This window comes from Balaenoptera physalus (assembly GCF_965194825.1).
Source record: "Balaenoptera physalus genome assembly, chromosome: 15".
Lineage (NCBI taxonomy): Eukaryota > Metazoa > Chordata > Mammalia > Artiodactyla > Balaenopteridae > Balaenoptera > Balaenoptera physalus.
Genome location: NC_138894.1, coordinates 60,984,866 through 60,998,102, shown reverse-complemented (window position 1 = coordinate 60,998,102; position 13,237 = coordinate 60,984,866). Strand labels below are relative to the sequence as shown.

At 56.9% G+C, this 13,237-nt stretch overlaps 1 protein-coding gene across 10 annotated transcripts in view; it reads left to right on the top strand.

Annotated features, from left to right (window-relative positions):
* The window catches only part of SIX3 (SIX homeobox 3), a 33,250-nt gene that overhangs the window by 1,821 nt on the left and 18,192 nt on the right, over positions 1-13,237 (top strand). For 3 of the 10 annotated variants that reach the window (XM_082427829.1, XM_082427826.1, XM_082427824.1), the window contains exon 2: positions 1,243-1,402. In XM_082427829.1, coding sequence (XP_082283955.1) covers positions 1,243-1,402 — 160 coding nt within the window. The other 7 variants (XR_014254283.1, XM_082427825.1, XM_082427823.1 and 4 more) reach the window with 7 other exon arrangements.

Sequence of the window (13,237 nt, the reverse complement as noted above, 5' to 3'; positions counted from 1 at the left end):
TGCCAAAGCCAAGGAGCATATCCTCAGTCCACTAAATTGGGAAATAGGAGCAGAAGCTGCCTTGCTGCCCGGCAAGTTGGCCACAAACTCACAAAGTTGCACTGGGTTTGACCTGTCAGCAGAGCTGGGCCTGGGGGAAGTAGGGAGAAAAATAAGAAGAGGGGGAAACAGGAAAGGAGTGGAGAGGAAGAGGGGAAAGGAGGAAGTTGAGTGAAAGCCCTGATGGAAGGCCTGTGTCCCAGCCCTGCCAGCGTAGGCACTGGGCCTGATGCACTGCAGGGAACAGGGCTACAGTTGCCGACAGCTGCCTGGGCTGGGGACTGGGTGTGAGCTCCTGGAGGGAGTGAGTGTGTTCCGTTTTAGGTGTCCCAGGCCTAAGCCTTTGGCCCTCTCACCCTTGCCTTTGCAGCCAACTTTTCGCCCGATGGGGGCAGCGCCCAGGGCCAGGGGAAGGCCTCCTCGTGGGGAGAACTCAGAGACACTAGGTTTACGTAGCAGCTGCCTGGCCCGGGGAAGGGGCAGCCGGAGACGGCTCTGCACTCCCCTCCTGCCTTCTCTGTCTCCTGCTTTCCCTCTCCCTCCTCTCCCCCACTTTTTTGCTCCCAGCTTCCTTATTTTCTCTTCCCCTGATCCTGCGCTCTGCTCAAGGATCCAGAGAGCAAAGCCAGCCGGTCCTATCAGGAAGAGGCGGCGGGCGAGCAACCCGCAGCTCTTGATTTGGGGGAGCTGAGGCAGGAGGCAGTGAGGGGACCCGTCCACTCCAGAGGCAGCCGGCTGAGTCGGAAGAGTCCCAGGGGCTGGGGAAGAAGAAACACCCAGCCTCTCCCCGACTTCTGCCCCTTCGGGGCTCGGCGTCCTTCGCAGTGTGCGCCCGGGCCTCCCCTCCTCTGGCGGCCGACCTCGGGTTCTACCTCTCCCCCCGAGGCCCGCCCCGATTTTGGAAGCCTTGGGAGGCTCCAGAGAACGCCGGGGAGGGGAAGACGGGAGCCCAGACCGCGCTGGGGAGGCTGCAGCGCTCAGGGAGCCGACAGATGCCCGGAGGAGGGGTATACTGGCAGAGAGCGAAGTCGGGGGCGACGGCGAAGGGCGTGGGGTTCGGGAGGTGGAGGGGCACGGGCGGCTGCGGAGCACCGGCGGCGGCATGCCCTGCTTCCCGGCGGCGCGGGCTCAGGGAGGCGGCTTGGCGGAGCCGGGTGTTGGGGCTGCCGTATCAGGGCGGGCGCCGCTCTCTGTCTCCCGCAGGCTCCAGCACCAGGCCATCGGACCGAGCGGCATGCGCTCTCTGGCCGAGCCCGGATGCCCCACGCACGGCTCGGCAGAGTCGCCGTCAACGGCGGCCAGTCCCACCACCAGCGTGTCCAGCCTGACGGAGCGCGCGGACACCGGCACCTCCATCCTCTCGGTAACCTCCAGCGACTCGGAATGTGATGTATGATACCCAAGGCCGCCCTCCTCCCCCTCCTCCCCCTCCTCCTTCCCCTCCTCCTCCTCGACCTCCACCTCTTCCTCCTCTTCCTCCTCCATCCCCAGAACAAACCGAAATCAGGATACACAATCATACACACACCCAAGTACACACACACTTCCACTCCAGCCAAAAATATATAAAAACCAAGAAAAATAACAAATTAAACGCAAACCATCAACAATTCCCAACCACCATCTACCACCACGGCCACCCCAAAGGACCGCGACGCCAACAGACAGTCACAAACGCTGATGCTGCGGGCAGAAAACATAAAAGAGGTGACAATTGTATACTTTCTAGGACAAGCACGGCTTCTCCTTTTGGTTCCCACGGACCCGGCACCCCACCTGCATGACGATTTATTTGTATCTGGGAAAATACTCTCTCTAGTTTAAAACGATTTAAAAAGAGTCGACTATACAAAAACCGACCGCCACCACGACGACAAGACGACAAAAGCAAAACAGACAAAAAGAAAAAAAAAAAAAAACAAACCCACCATCTCTGTTCGGAATTTGTTTATAAAAAAGAGAACTCCTCGAGAGGGAAATAGCAAATGTTTCTCGCCTTTTGTTGCGCGCTTTTTTCCTCTCTCGCTCTCTTTCTTTCTCTGTTTTTAAGTCCAAGTATTGGTCAAACAAGATGCAATCTTCTGTTTTTTGTTCAGCAGACAATCATTTTCTTGTTAAGCACCTTTTTCTCTCCACTCTGTCACTGCCTGTGTGGGTACTGGTTATAAATGTGGAAAAAGAATAGTTATGACTGTAACAGATTTTTATTTTTATTTCAAAATTTTATATGAATTATGTATATCTTAATGATCGGTCATTTTCCCAGTTTGTAATATATGTGTAGAAATTGCCTGTATATGATATTGCTTTTTCTCCTCTCCCTTTCTCTTTCTTTCTCTCCCACCCTCTTCTCCCTTCCCGCTCACCTGTCTCTTTCCTTTTTGGGGTTCCCCTCCCACTCGATGTTCCTGGCGTCGACTTGGCAGTCAAGGCGTGGCGTGGCGAGCTGGGTTAGGAAGAGGGACCCCGTCGCTAGCGAAAGCGGAGAGTGAGACCGTAGTATTCTTATGCAAAAGCTATTTCAAGTATTGCTTAGCTGCTTTGGAGATATCTCTCACTCCCCGTAGGGCGCTTTTACTGTTATCTTAACTGCGTGTTTATCTATATGTAAAAACTTTCTAAAGCAAATACAGTATTCTCCATTTTCTTATCACTCCCGGAGACTGGTGTTTTTATCCGCCCCTGTGCCGGCAGCCCCGGCGTGCAGCAGCCCGGCCTTCGCTTCCACTCCAGCTATGCCGCCGGAGCTGGAGCAGAGTTTTAAGACTGTGTCTGAGCTTTTTTCTGGAGAAGGGGAGTGGAGGTGGAAAGACGGGAACAGGCCCTTTGGAAAAGAACTAAAGCCAAATCCCGAGCGAAAAGGCAGAGAGGGTGCAGGGAGAGGGGATTACGGTCGGTTTCTTCAGCGCGAGATGCCAGGCCTAGATCCCCAGGAATTGCAGCCTTGCCGAGGCCCTGGTGGGTCTTTGGGAGCATGTTGGCGTCTTTTGGTTGTTACTGCCTTCTTTTTTTTTTTTTTAAGGGGAAATACACAAGTTCGTCAAACGCAAGCATAAATCTACACCGGAGGTGACAGGTTTTCTCTTCTTCTGGAGGTGGGGTGGAGGTCGGGGGACAACTGTAGGCCCGATGAGGAGGGTATAGAGAGAGTGAGGAGGTAGTTTGAGTTTAGGGCCTAGAATCAGGATAACCTCCCTCCTCACCACCCACATGTGCGTCTGTGTGACTGTATGACTTGCCTTATGGCTCGCTGTCTCCTTGAAATTTCTTTTCGTCTTTTGGGATCAACTGGAGTCTCTCGAGCATTTCAGAGTTGGGTTATACTTTAAAATGACCCCCCCTCCCAAATCACTGCCTTTTGCCAACCAGATTCCCGCTGGCCCCTGGCCTCCCCGCCCCACGCGGGGGGTGGGGTGAGGACCCACAGGTCCCTGTGTTGGGGTGGCTGGCGGCGCCTCCGCCGCTCTGGGCCAGGCCGGCCTGTGCCCGAGGAGGAGCCGAAGAGGTAATTTCAGAAAACTTGCTTTCACTTGAAAGTCCAGTTTCCAAAGCGAGTAGGATTAAGGAGAAACGTGCCTGGAATTTCGCGCCCGTTTCCAAACTAATTTTGATTTCCGATTTCCTTTTGTCCCCAGCCCTGAAGCACCATTGGGTTTACGTAGGCCGGGCTGGGCAGAAAGGCGGCCAGGCCGGGAGGTGCCCTTGGCGCAAGTGGGGCCTTGTGCGCCCAGGGCATGTGCTTGCGTGGAGAAGGTTCCCGCGTGTGTACTTACTTAGAATCAGGGCGTCCAGACCACCTCGAGAGCTTCCAAGTTCTCTGGCCTGGCACGCAGTGTGTAAATCTCTGCGTGTGTTCACTGCCTGGGGAAACGTTCCTCATGGAGCCACATTTCAGGCAATAGTGACCCAGGTAGTAGGAATTTGGGGAAAGGGCTGCCTGGGTTCTACTCAGCCTGGGCCTCTGTTCTGGTGCACAGAATGATGTCTGGGGTGAGGGGCTCGTCCCCTACCCTCATTTTCAAATGGCCTGTCACATACTTGACCCAGACCTTGGGCCTGGAAACCCAAGGCGTGGCTGCCTCAGACAGTGTGGAGTGTCTGGAAGGAGCCTACCCAACAGACCGCCCAGAATTGATGGGTAGAAAGAAAGGCATGGTGCTGCTAGAGGGTGACCCCTGGAAGGGCCTCGACTGGTGACACTAGGGAGCAGATGCCTTTTTGTCTGGGGACAGGGGACAAACCAGTGTTATTAAAATGCTTCCTTCTCTCAACATACCCAGCAGAGAAAGCGTTTGGGGCAACCAGTGCCCATTCCTCCTTTTCCACTTCAGCCTTGGGGGCCTAGCCCCGTTGGGTGTCACCAGCCTGCTGTCTTGCTATCTCTTGTCTGCCACTCTCATCTCCTACATTTCTACTAGGTCTGTACAAATACCAGTATTCCACTCTGCACTTTCTGACCTTACCTACGGATTCCCTGCAGGAGAGGCGTGAGTGCTGGTTGTGAGTGGTGTGGATGTGTGCAATTCTGAAAGCTGGCTTCCACCATGCAATCAAGGTCTACATATAAAGGGGGTGTATGTGTTGTGATGTTTGATATAAAAGTGTGTACGTTGAATCAGTGTGTGCCCAGTGTGTGTTTTCATGTCTATCGCCTATAGGGTGGGTATCTGTGGGAGGCCTGGGCAGTTTATATGTCCCTAGTTCTGCAAGGAGTGGCTTAAGTACACCTACAGGATGCTGCGTGTGCACGAGTTTCCGCGCAGTGGACATGTGTCTTGTGAGTCTTGAATCTGGTGTGGACATGTGTGGGTTCCCTTGTTCTAGTCAGTCCATAGATACGACCCGCCAGGCGGCTGCCCACCCCTAACCCTCCTTCCTCTCCTTTTAAGGAATGGAGAGTCACAGTGGGTCTTCTTTGACCCAGAGGGCAGAGGGGAGTTGGGCTCTTTGGCTTCCCCAGTCCACCCGTTACCCTGACACACTGCGGATGTTACATTGGATTTGGCCCCTGCCCCTTTAAACATCAGAGCGAGGGGAAAGAGGCCCCTTTCTGGCCAGATCTCTCCTTTAATCGGCTGCCTGCCCATTCTCTTTCTGGGTCCCTCAAAGCCACGGCCAAGGCAGTCAATGTCCCAGGGGCCGCCAGGGTAGAGCTCGAGGGCAAGGCCTGGCTGAAGCCCTGCTGGGGAAAAGCCATCGCAGCTGCTAAACGTAGCCCCCATGGCCTGGGAGTGTTGCGGGTTCTGCCTTGGCAAGGGGAGCAGGTGTGCCCATGAGTGCTCTTGTGTGGGCCTCAGCAGGCTGGGTGAGCAGGCCTCAACGTTCATCCGCCCCCTCTGTCCGGGCCAGCCCGTGGGCCAGCTTCTCTCCAGGTGCGCCAGAGCCGTGGCACACGCCGCCCCGGGCGCATCCCTGCTTGTGCGCCGCGCCCCAGCCAGCGCACTCTGGCTCGGAACCTTCCCTGTGTGCATAGGCCTCTGGGTACCTGTATCTGGGTTGCCTACTCTAGGGTGTAAGGGGCTTGAAGAATAACAGCCAATCTGGGAATATTTTCTTCGTTCCTGCCTCCCTCAAAGAAAAACAATAGTGTTCTGGGATTTGCACCAGAAACCTGACCGGCAGAATGGGATGCGAAACCCGGGAAAATCTGTATCAAAGGCATTGACCCCTAGAAGCCGCCTGCCCGAGGGAATATAGGTCATTCTACCCCTTTTCCGGCCTGCTCACCTCTCCCTCCTCGGCCCCGCCCTCAGCTCTGCCCACCAGGCCCCTCTTCTGGCCCTCTTCGAGTCCTGCAGAATCGACTGCCCAGCGCCAGTGCAGTTGATTATCCCCGGCGAGACATACAGCTGATTAAAATGAAATGACCTGGAAGCTGCTACGGCGCGGGGTGGGGATGCTGATCAGTAGTGGGGTTGGAGGCACAGCAGCCTGGCCAGTCTGGGATCGGTGTTGGAGGCCGTGGACCAGCCAGGGATGGCTGGACTTTGGATGCACGGAGGGGTCCAGCGATGGCTGGGAGGGCCAGGCCCAGGCCTAGACGAACCAATGGGAGTGGAACTCGAACCCTAGTGTGGGCTGTGGTAGTAGAGTGGCTCCCTCAGCTTCTTCTGAAAGGAGAATGGGCCAGCCTGGAATATTCTGGACCCAGCTCATCGCTCAGGTCACTGGAACTCACAGCCTAGTCCCAGACCCGTGGCACATTGGGCGTGCTTGGCCTCTCCAAGCAGGGCATGTCTCTGTATCTTCTCCCTCTCCCTGTCTTTCTCTGCCTCCTTCCCTGCCTGGGTCTTTGTGTGGCTGTCACCTGAGGCACCGGCTGCCACCTTGGGGACTTTACTGGGCCCTTCCCTACGCCCTCCACCCCTAAGAGTTGGGGCTGAGATGTCCAGCCCACCGGGGATGCTCGCCCCCAAGTTCTTGGGCTCAGGCCCCTCAACTTCCCACGGCCCAGGCCCCTTCCGGCCCCAGCTGAGTTGAGCCTCCTGCCCCAGTGCGCTGGCTGGCCGGGGCGGGTGTCTGGCCCCAGGGAGGGCAGGAGAGAGCCAGGGAGGAGGGGAGCAATGCTAGCCGGGGTCCGATTTCTCCGGTCAGCTGAGCACAACTTTCCATTCGAGTGTATTCATGCAGCGGCTGATTGAGCTCGGCTGTGTCAGGCGGGGCTCCGCAGGAGCAAGCAGGCACAGCCAGGCTGACAGAGGCTACGCCACACACACACACACACACACACGCACGCACGCACGCACGCACACACGCATACACACTCAATTATCTACATAAATATTACCCCCATGTTATGCACACATCTCAGCCCCAAGCCATGTCATCACAAACCCAGTAGAGCCCTTTCCCTTATACATCCGCCTGCCCCCAGAGCAGTTTCCCAACATCCGTAGACCTCCTTCCCAACACAACATAGGGCCTGCCTTTCTGATTTCCTCTTTACAGATTACACATCGGTCCTCATCAGACACAAACACAAGAACCTTCATTCTCCTTCTCCCCTGCAGGCACGCTCTCCAGGGTGCGCACACTCCAAACTGCACAGATGCACACACAAACAGGGCCAATCTCACAATCACATCCTCCTATTGAGCTATCCAGAGCTATTCACACCGCAAAAGAAACACATCGGCGTAAAACAGCCTTAGCACCAAGAATGTTTAGAGCATAGCCTGTGATACACAGTGGGCTGGGGCTCACCAAAAGTTCACATACGAGAAAAGGAGCAGATGAGCAATAAATACAATCAGAGAACACAGCCACTACACATCCACCAAAACAAACACACGGAGGATACACAGAGGAAACCCTTAGACACACAACATACTATGCACCAACCCAAAGACATAACAGAAATGCCACCCAGAGACACTTCAACCCCCAAACCACACAGCCTGACTCCAGGCACTCAAATGCCACCAATTTGCCCAACCTCACGCACTCCCAGCACACACACATGCAAACACACACACACACACACACCAGGCTAGGACCCCAAAGAAGATAGGGAGAGAGCTACATAAACACCGTCAGAGAAACATGCGTAATCTTGGGAGTGGTCAGGTGGACAGGGGTCTCCATTCTATAATCCAGAACAGGAAAGGAAGGGAGAATAAAGAAGTGGGAGAGAAATTATAGAGAGGGGAGACAAGCAAAAGGAGGAGAAAGAGAAAGGAGGGGGGGAGTTGAGACAAAAAGTGGGGAGGGGCAGGAAGAGAAGGACCAGGAGGAAACGGGGAGCAGCTACTTCTCGGGCTCAGGCAGGGGGAGGGCCAAGCCCGGTGGCAGAGAGGGGGCCTGTAAGCCCAGGAACAATTCCATCTCCAACAAAGCGCCTAGGGGAGCCCACGGACTTGTGGCCGGTTGGGCCCGGGAGGTGAACTGAGTGCTGCCAGGGTGCAAGGTGGCCTGGGGCCCCAGACTGACCACTCCCCTGTGGTCTGGGGAGTTCTGGCAGCTTCCTCTGCTCAGGAGAGGCCCACCCAGTCAGCACCCTCCTGACTCCTCTGCGTCCTCAGCAGCGTGCCCCCTCATGCTGCACACTCTCAGAGCCCCCCACATGACTTCACTCCCACCACACACGCAGCCGCTCCCTGCACACACACAGGCACACGCGCTGCCGCCCACCCCCTTGCACAGCACAGAAGCAGTCTCCACTCCCAGCAATCTCTCTCCACCTTTTACAGGGAAGCCCATGACTCTCACGGATTTATACACACACTTTTTTTTTTTTTCCCCCCCGGAAAAGGGAAGGGCCTTAACCTGCCGGAGTCTAACCCTTCAGACACTGAGGACTTTATAGAATGTGGCGGCAAGAAAGGAAGGCGCACGGCAAGTCACGTACACTTGTATGTATGGCCTCAGGCGCTCACTGCCGGGCTCGGGAGGGAGCCTCTCCGCGGGGCCGGAGTCGCTCTACAGACCCCAAAAGCTCAGGTGTTCTCCTCCCCTTGGAAAAGGTGGGCTCGGGGCCGGGGATGAGCTCTTGGACCCCTGGAGGTGAAGGAAGCGGAGTGTGTGCGGCCCAGGAACCTAAACAGAAGGGCTGAGGGCCCGAGGCAAGGCCCAGCGGTGAGCGGAGCCCAGCGGTGTCGGGGGCAGGCAGCCCCCTGGGGTCTGGGAGGACGCCGCCTCGGCTCGGCGGGCGTGCGCTCCGCTGCCCTTGGGCCCGCTCCGCCTCCAGGCCTCCGCGGCGCTCTCTCGCGCTGGGCCTTTGTCCCAGCTCCTCTGGCTCGGACTCCGGCTTTCTTCTTTCAGGACGCTGGGAGGCGCTGTGACCCAAGCCCCGGCCTCTCGGGGCCAGACGCCCCGCTCCTCCTGTCCCGCCGCCTCTCCCCGCCCCGCCCCCGCCTCCCTGGGATCCCCGCGGTGCCAGGCAGCCCCGGGCGCTGGCCCGGGTGTGCCTGGACGCGGCCTGGAGCCCTTCCAGGCCGGCAGTAGCTTTAGTTGGTGGGATTTTGAGATGACTATTTACCGTCACAACTAATTTGAGACCTTTGTTAAACAGAAATTCTTAGCAGGGCCCCTTGATGACCGAACGCGCTGCTAATTACGGGCGCGCGCGCCCCTGGCTCCGCAGCCCCGGACCCGCGCCGCCGCCTCCTGCCTGCCCTCGCCTGGTCCCGGACGCCCTGGCGCGGCAGGGCCAGGCTGGACTAGGGGGAAAGGACGGACCGAGGTACACCTGCGGGCGTTCGGAAGCCAGGCCCCGGCCACCACGGCCTTTCTCTGAGGTGGAAGCGGCTCTGATTACACGGGAAGGAGAAACGGAAGCTCGGAGAGGGCCGCGACTTGGCCACTGTCACACAGCCAGCCTGTACCTTCAGCCCGCCACCCTGTGCATCCGGTGCCCCCCTCTGGTCTTCCTCGCCCGTGCGCTCCGGTAGTTGAGGAAATACTTTCCTAAGGGCCTTATTTGGGCGCGAAAGATTAGGAAAAATGGGAGAGAAAGGAGTGGGGGAGGGCGGGGAGCAGCGGCCCCAGGCTCTGCAGGTCTGAGGGCACCTTCTCTCACGCTCCTGAACTTGGACCTTGCAAGGAGGTAGCCCCAACCAAAAAGCTCCTCCTACAGGGCCCGGTTGGGAGAGAAGCGCCGGGCAAAAGGCTACGTGATGGCTTCCTATGAAGCCCAGTGGATGAGCGGGACTTCAGCGGGCTCCTTTCCCAGATTGGACTGGGCTCTGCTAGAACCACCAGCGCTGCCCAGTGGCGTAGGACTCCATGGTGTGTGTTTGGGTGTGAAGTGTGTGTGTACATGTGAACCTTGATGAGTGTGCAGTGAGACTGTCCACGTTCCCATGAGATGCAAGAGAAATATTTACCTCATGCCCTTGTGACACTTCTACCTGTAGATGTGCCAGAGGGGGAGGGACATTGTTGAGAGCAATGTATGCTTGTGGGTACCACTGCATCCAACTTAGTCCAAAAGTAAGACCTGAGTGGAGAGGGAGGGCCAAGCACAGTTAAGCCTTGCCCTCAAGTTACAATCCAGTGGGCAGTTCGAGGTACCACTGAAAAACCAACAAACAGACCCCAGGAGTTGCATACGGAATATTTTGGGGAGGCAACTTGGAGATTAATTACAACTTTGGGGGCAGGAACAGGAAAGGGGCAGAAGAGATGACTTTGGCCAGAAAGAGGAATTGGATTCCATGGAGGAGATTCCAGGCAGGAACTGCAGGAGCAAAAGCATGGAGGAGGTTGCATTCTAGCACAGAGCAGTGTCCTGTGGCTGGTGCTCAGGTGCACAAGGAAGTCTGAGAGAAGGAGGAGTCCGGGTCCAGCTACAAGATCAAGTAAGTTGTGTGGGCTTGATCCCATGGGCACTGGGGAGCCAAATAGGGCTTTATGGAGAGCTTTAATGATCATATGCAGAGCTCTGCTTCAAGACTTTGAGGGAGTGAGGCTGTAGGCTGGAAGGCAGGTTAGGAGGCTATTCCCATAGACAGGCAGGAAGTGAAGGGGACCCGAGATAAGGCTGCAGGGCTGGTTAAAGACATTCCCAAGGAGTAGTGAGGGCCAGTGGGAGACCTATGGGCTCCCTGATGATGAGACTTCAGTGTTGGTCCCCTTTACATGGATCTGTGACGTGGTCCCAGATTTCACCTTCTAACCCCAGTTCCTCCAGAAGCATCATGACCTTCAGCCTCTCAGAAGTCTCACACGTGCTCCTTAGAGGGGTCTATCGGTGGATCCCAAGCCAATCAGACCCGTGCACCTTTTCCGGAAACCCTCACCCTACCAAGGATGTTAGTGGCCAGGTCTCCTCCCATGCCCACCACCGTCCACTTCAGTCCCACCTCGCAGCAACAGTCACTCCGAGGGGGTGCTAGGGTGAGGGAGGACGACGAAAGCTTGAGCCTTAGGGCCGAGGCCTGGCGATCCCACGGGGAGTAGTTGGTGTGACCCGAGGAGACCAGCACACTAGGTGAATGGGAGTGTGGCCTGCAAGCAGGATCCCAGAGTCAGGGATGGAGAAGGGGACCCAGGACTCATGCGCCTGGAGATTCTTCGTCTTAGCGCGACAGGCTCTGCGCAACTTCTATGCGCCCAGCCTTCTGCAAACCGTTTCGCGTGTTGTCCGGGTCTCGGGCTCAGGGGATCCAGACGGCCCAGCGCGGGAATTTGCCGTTTGAGCCATTGGGACACTAAAGAAAGCTTTCCAGGCTGCAGCAAGCGCTTCGACGCGGAGAAGGCGTCGGCCTCAAGGCAGCTTGGCGATCTCGTCACAGATCGTTATTGGAGGAACGGGGTTTTAGCGAGCCAGAGAAAAGTTCAAGTCAAACTCAAGTCTCTTGGCACCGAGTGCTGCGATCCTCGCGGCTGCTCCGTCTACCCCTCTCGAGCCCGGCGCGTACGCGTGACCCGGGCGAGCCTTCGCGAGTGGGCGTCTGGTGCGTGGCCTTTGTGTGACTGCTCGCCGACACGTGTTTACTGCGTGTGCGTGGGTGTGACAGGTCTCAGAGTGTAGGACGGGGAAGCCTCAGCTTCCAGACTCGCTCTCAGGTCCTAACCTGGGCTGTGAGTGGGAACGCGAAAAGATGAAGGCGGACCACGGCTCTGTTCCGCAGAAGAGCTCAGGACGTGAGCCCGCCTTCGGAGAGATCCGGGAGGAAGAAGGGATCCGTTCCCCTGGGGGTGGGGTGGGGTGGGGTCGGGGTGAGTGCAGAGGAGAGGCGCGGGGCAGGGCATCTAAATTCCATGAGTCCCTCGAGAAGCTTCCAGACACCAGTTTAGGAGTTTTCTGAGCTGGACACCCGAGGAAGACTCGTCCTCCGCCTCCGGGACCCTGAGATCCTGGCCGTGGCGCTCAGCTTCGACCCCGCGGTAAAGAGGCGGGATGCCGTTCTGCTCCGGATGTGCGCGCCCAGGCCAAAAGCAGAACCAGGTCTGAGGTGGCAAGGCAACGTGCGCTCTGGGCCATTGGCAGGTTTTTGGTGCCACCTCGCGGCGGCGGCGCGCAGCGTCTCAGCCACCGGCGCCGCGGGCTTTGGCTATGCAGTCGGGCTGCGGGGCGGGGGTGGGGGGGTGGCTGGCCCTGAGGCCTTTGCTTTTCCTCCTGGTTTTTCCGAGCACCGCTTCCCCCAGAATCGCCTTTTTCTGCTCTTAAAGGGGTCTGCGATGGGCCGTGCCCTGTCTTATACCAAAGTCCACAGTTCTGCGTCTATAGGACCCTCCACCTTGGCCTGTGGGATTTGGGTTCACCTTCCCAGCTCCTTCCTCTCTCTTTACTATGTGGTCCTGGAGCTGCCCGCCTGGACTTGTAATGCGTGTCTCATGCAAAGTCTTCCTTTCTCCTGCACTATTCACTTTCTCTCCCGCAGATGCCTCCGGGTCTCGTCCAGATGGCGCGCGGGCCCTGCTTCCACCATGATAGCCCATCTGGCGGGAAGCCACACTCACCTAGCACCCACTCATCCCCTCCACAACTGCTTGCTGAGTGCCTGCTGTGTGCCGGCGCTGCGTTACACCTCTGAGACAGCGCGTGGCAACGTGGACGCTGGCCGTGCAATCATAGTTTACCGGAAGCAAAGAAATGCCCCCACACAAATTGATTTCAACGCCCACGTGGAAGCATGAATAAAGAGAGATCCCAGAGGAGGGCATCTGAAGCCGTTCTTAACCCTTAAGTACAAGTTTTCCAGGCTGGTGAGGAGGAAAGGACCATCGGGGACTGGGAGGAGCTTGTCCGAAGACACTCATGGGTGCTGAGAGGGACAGATGCTTTCTTGGGGGTGTTCCTCGGTCTGGTGGTGCCTCCTCTGAACAGTGCAGCCAGCTTTGGCTAATGTATTTCATAGGATAATAAAACGTCAGAGGTCAAAGGAGCCTGTGGAATCACTTCCTTCCCAGTTTAAAGTGATCAGGAAACAGACTCACGATGGCTCAAGCTCTGGCCTTAAGTACACAGTAGGGTGACCCATAACTCTACAGAGTCCCAGAGAGTGTGGGAGGAGGCTGGGCTCCATCGCCAGGATCTCAGCGGGGGAGGCCGGTGGTGGGAGGGGGCAGGCTCTATCGCCACAGGCTCTTTTCCTTTCACAAGGATAGATTTGCTTGCCTGCTTCCCTCTTAAGCAGCATAAATACTGATCTCCAATCTCTTCTCGACATACCTCAAACTCAGAAAGCTCTGTTTTTGCTTGTTTGTTTGGTATGTTTGCTGCCAAAACTATTTGGCAGCAAAATCTGCCCTA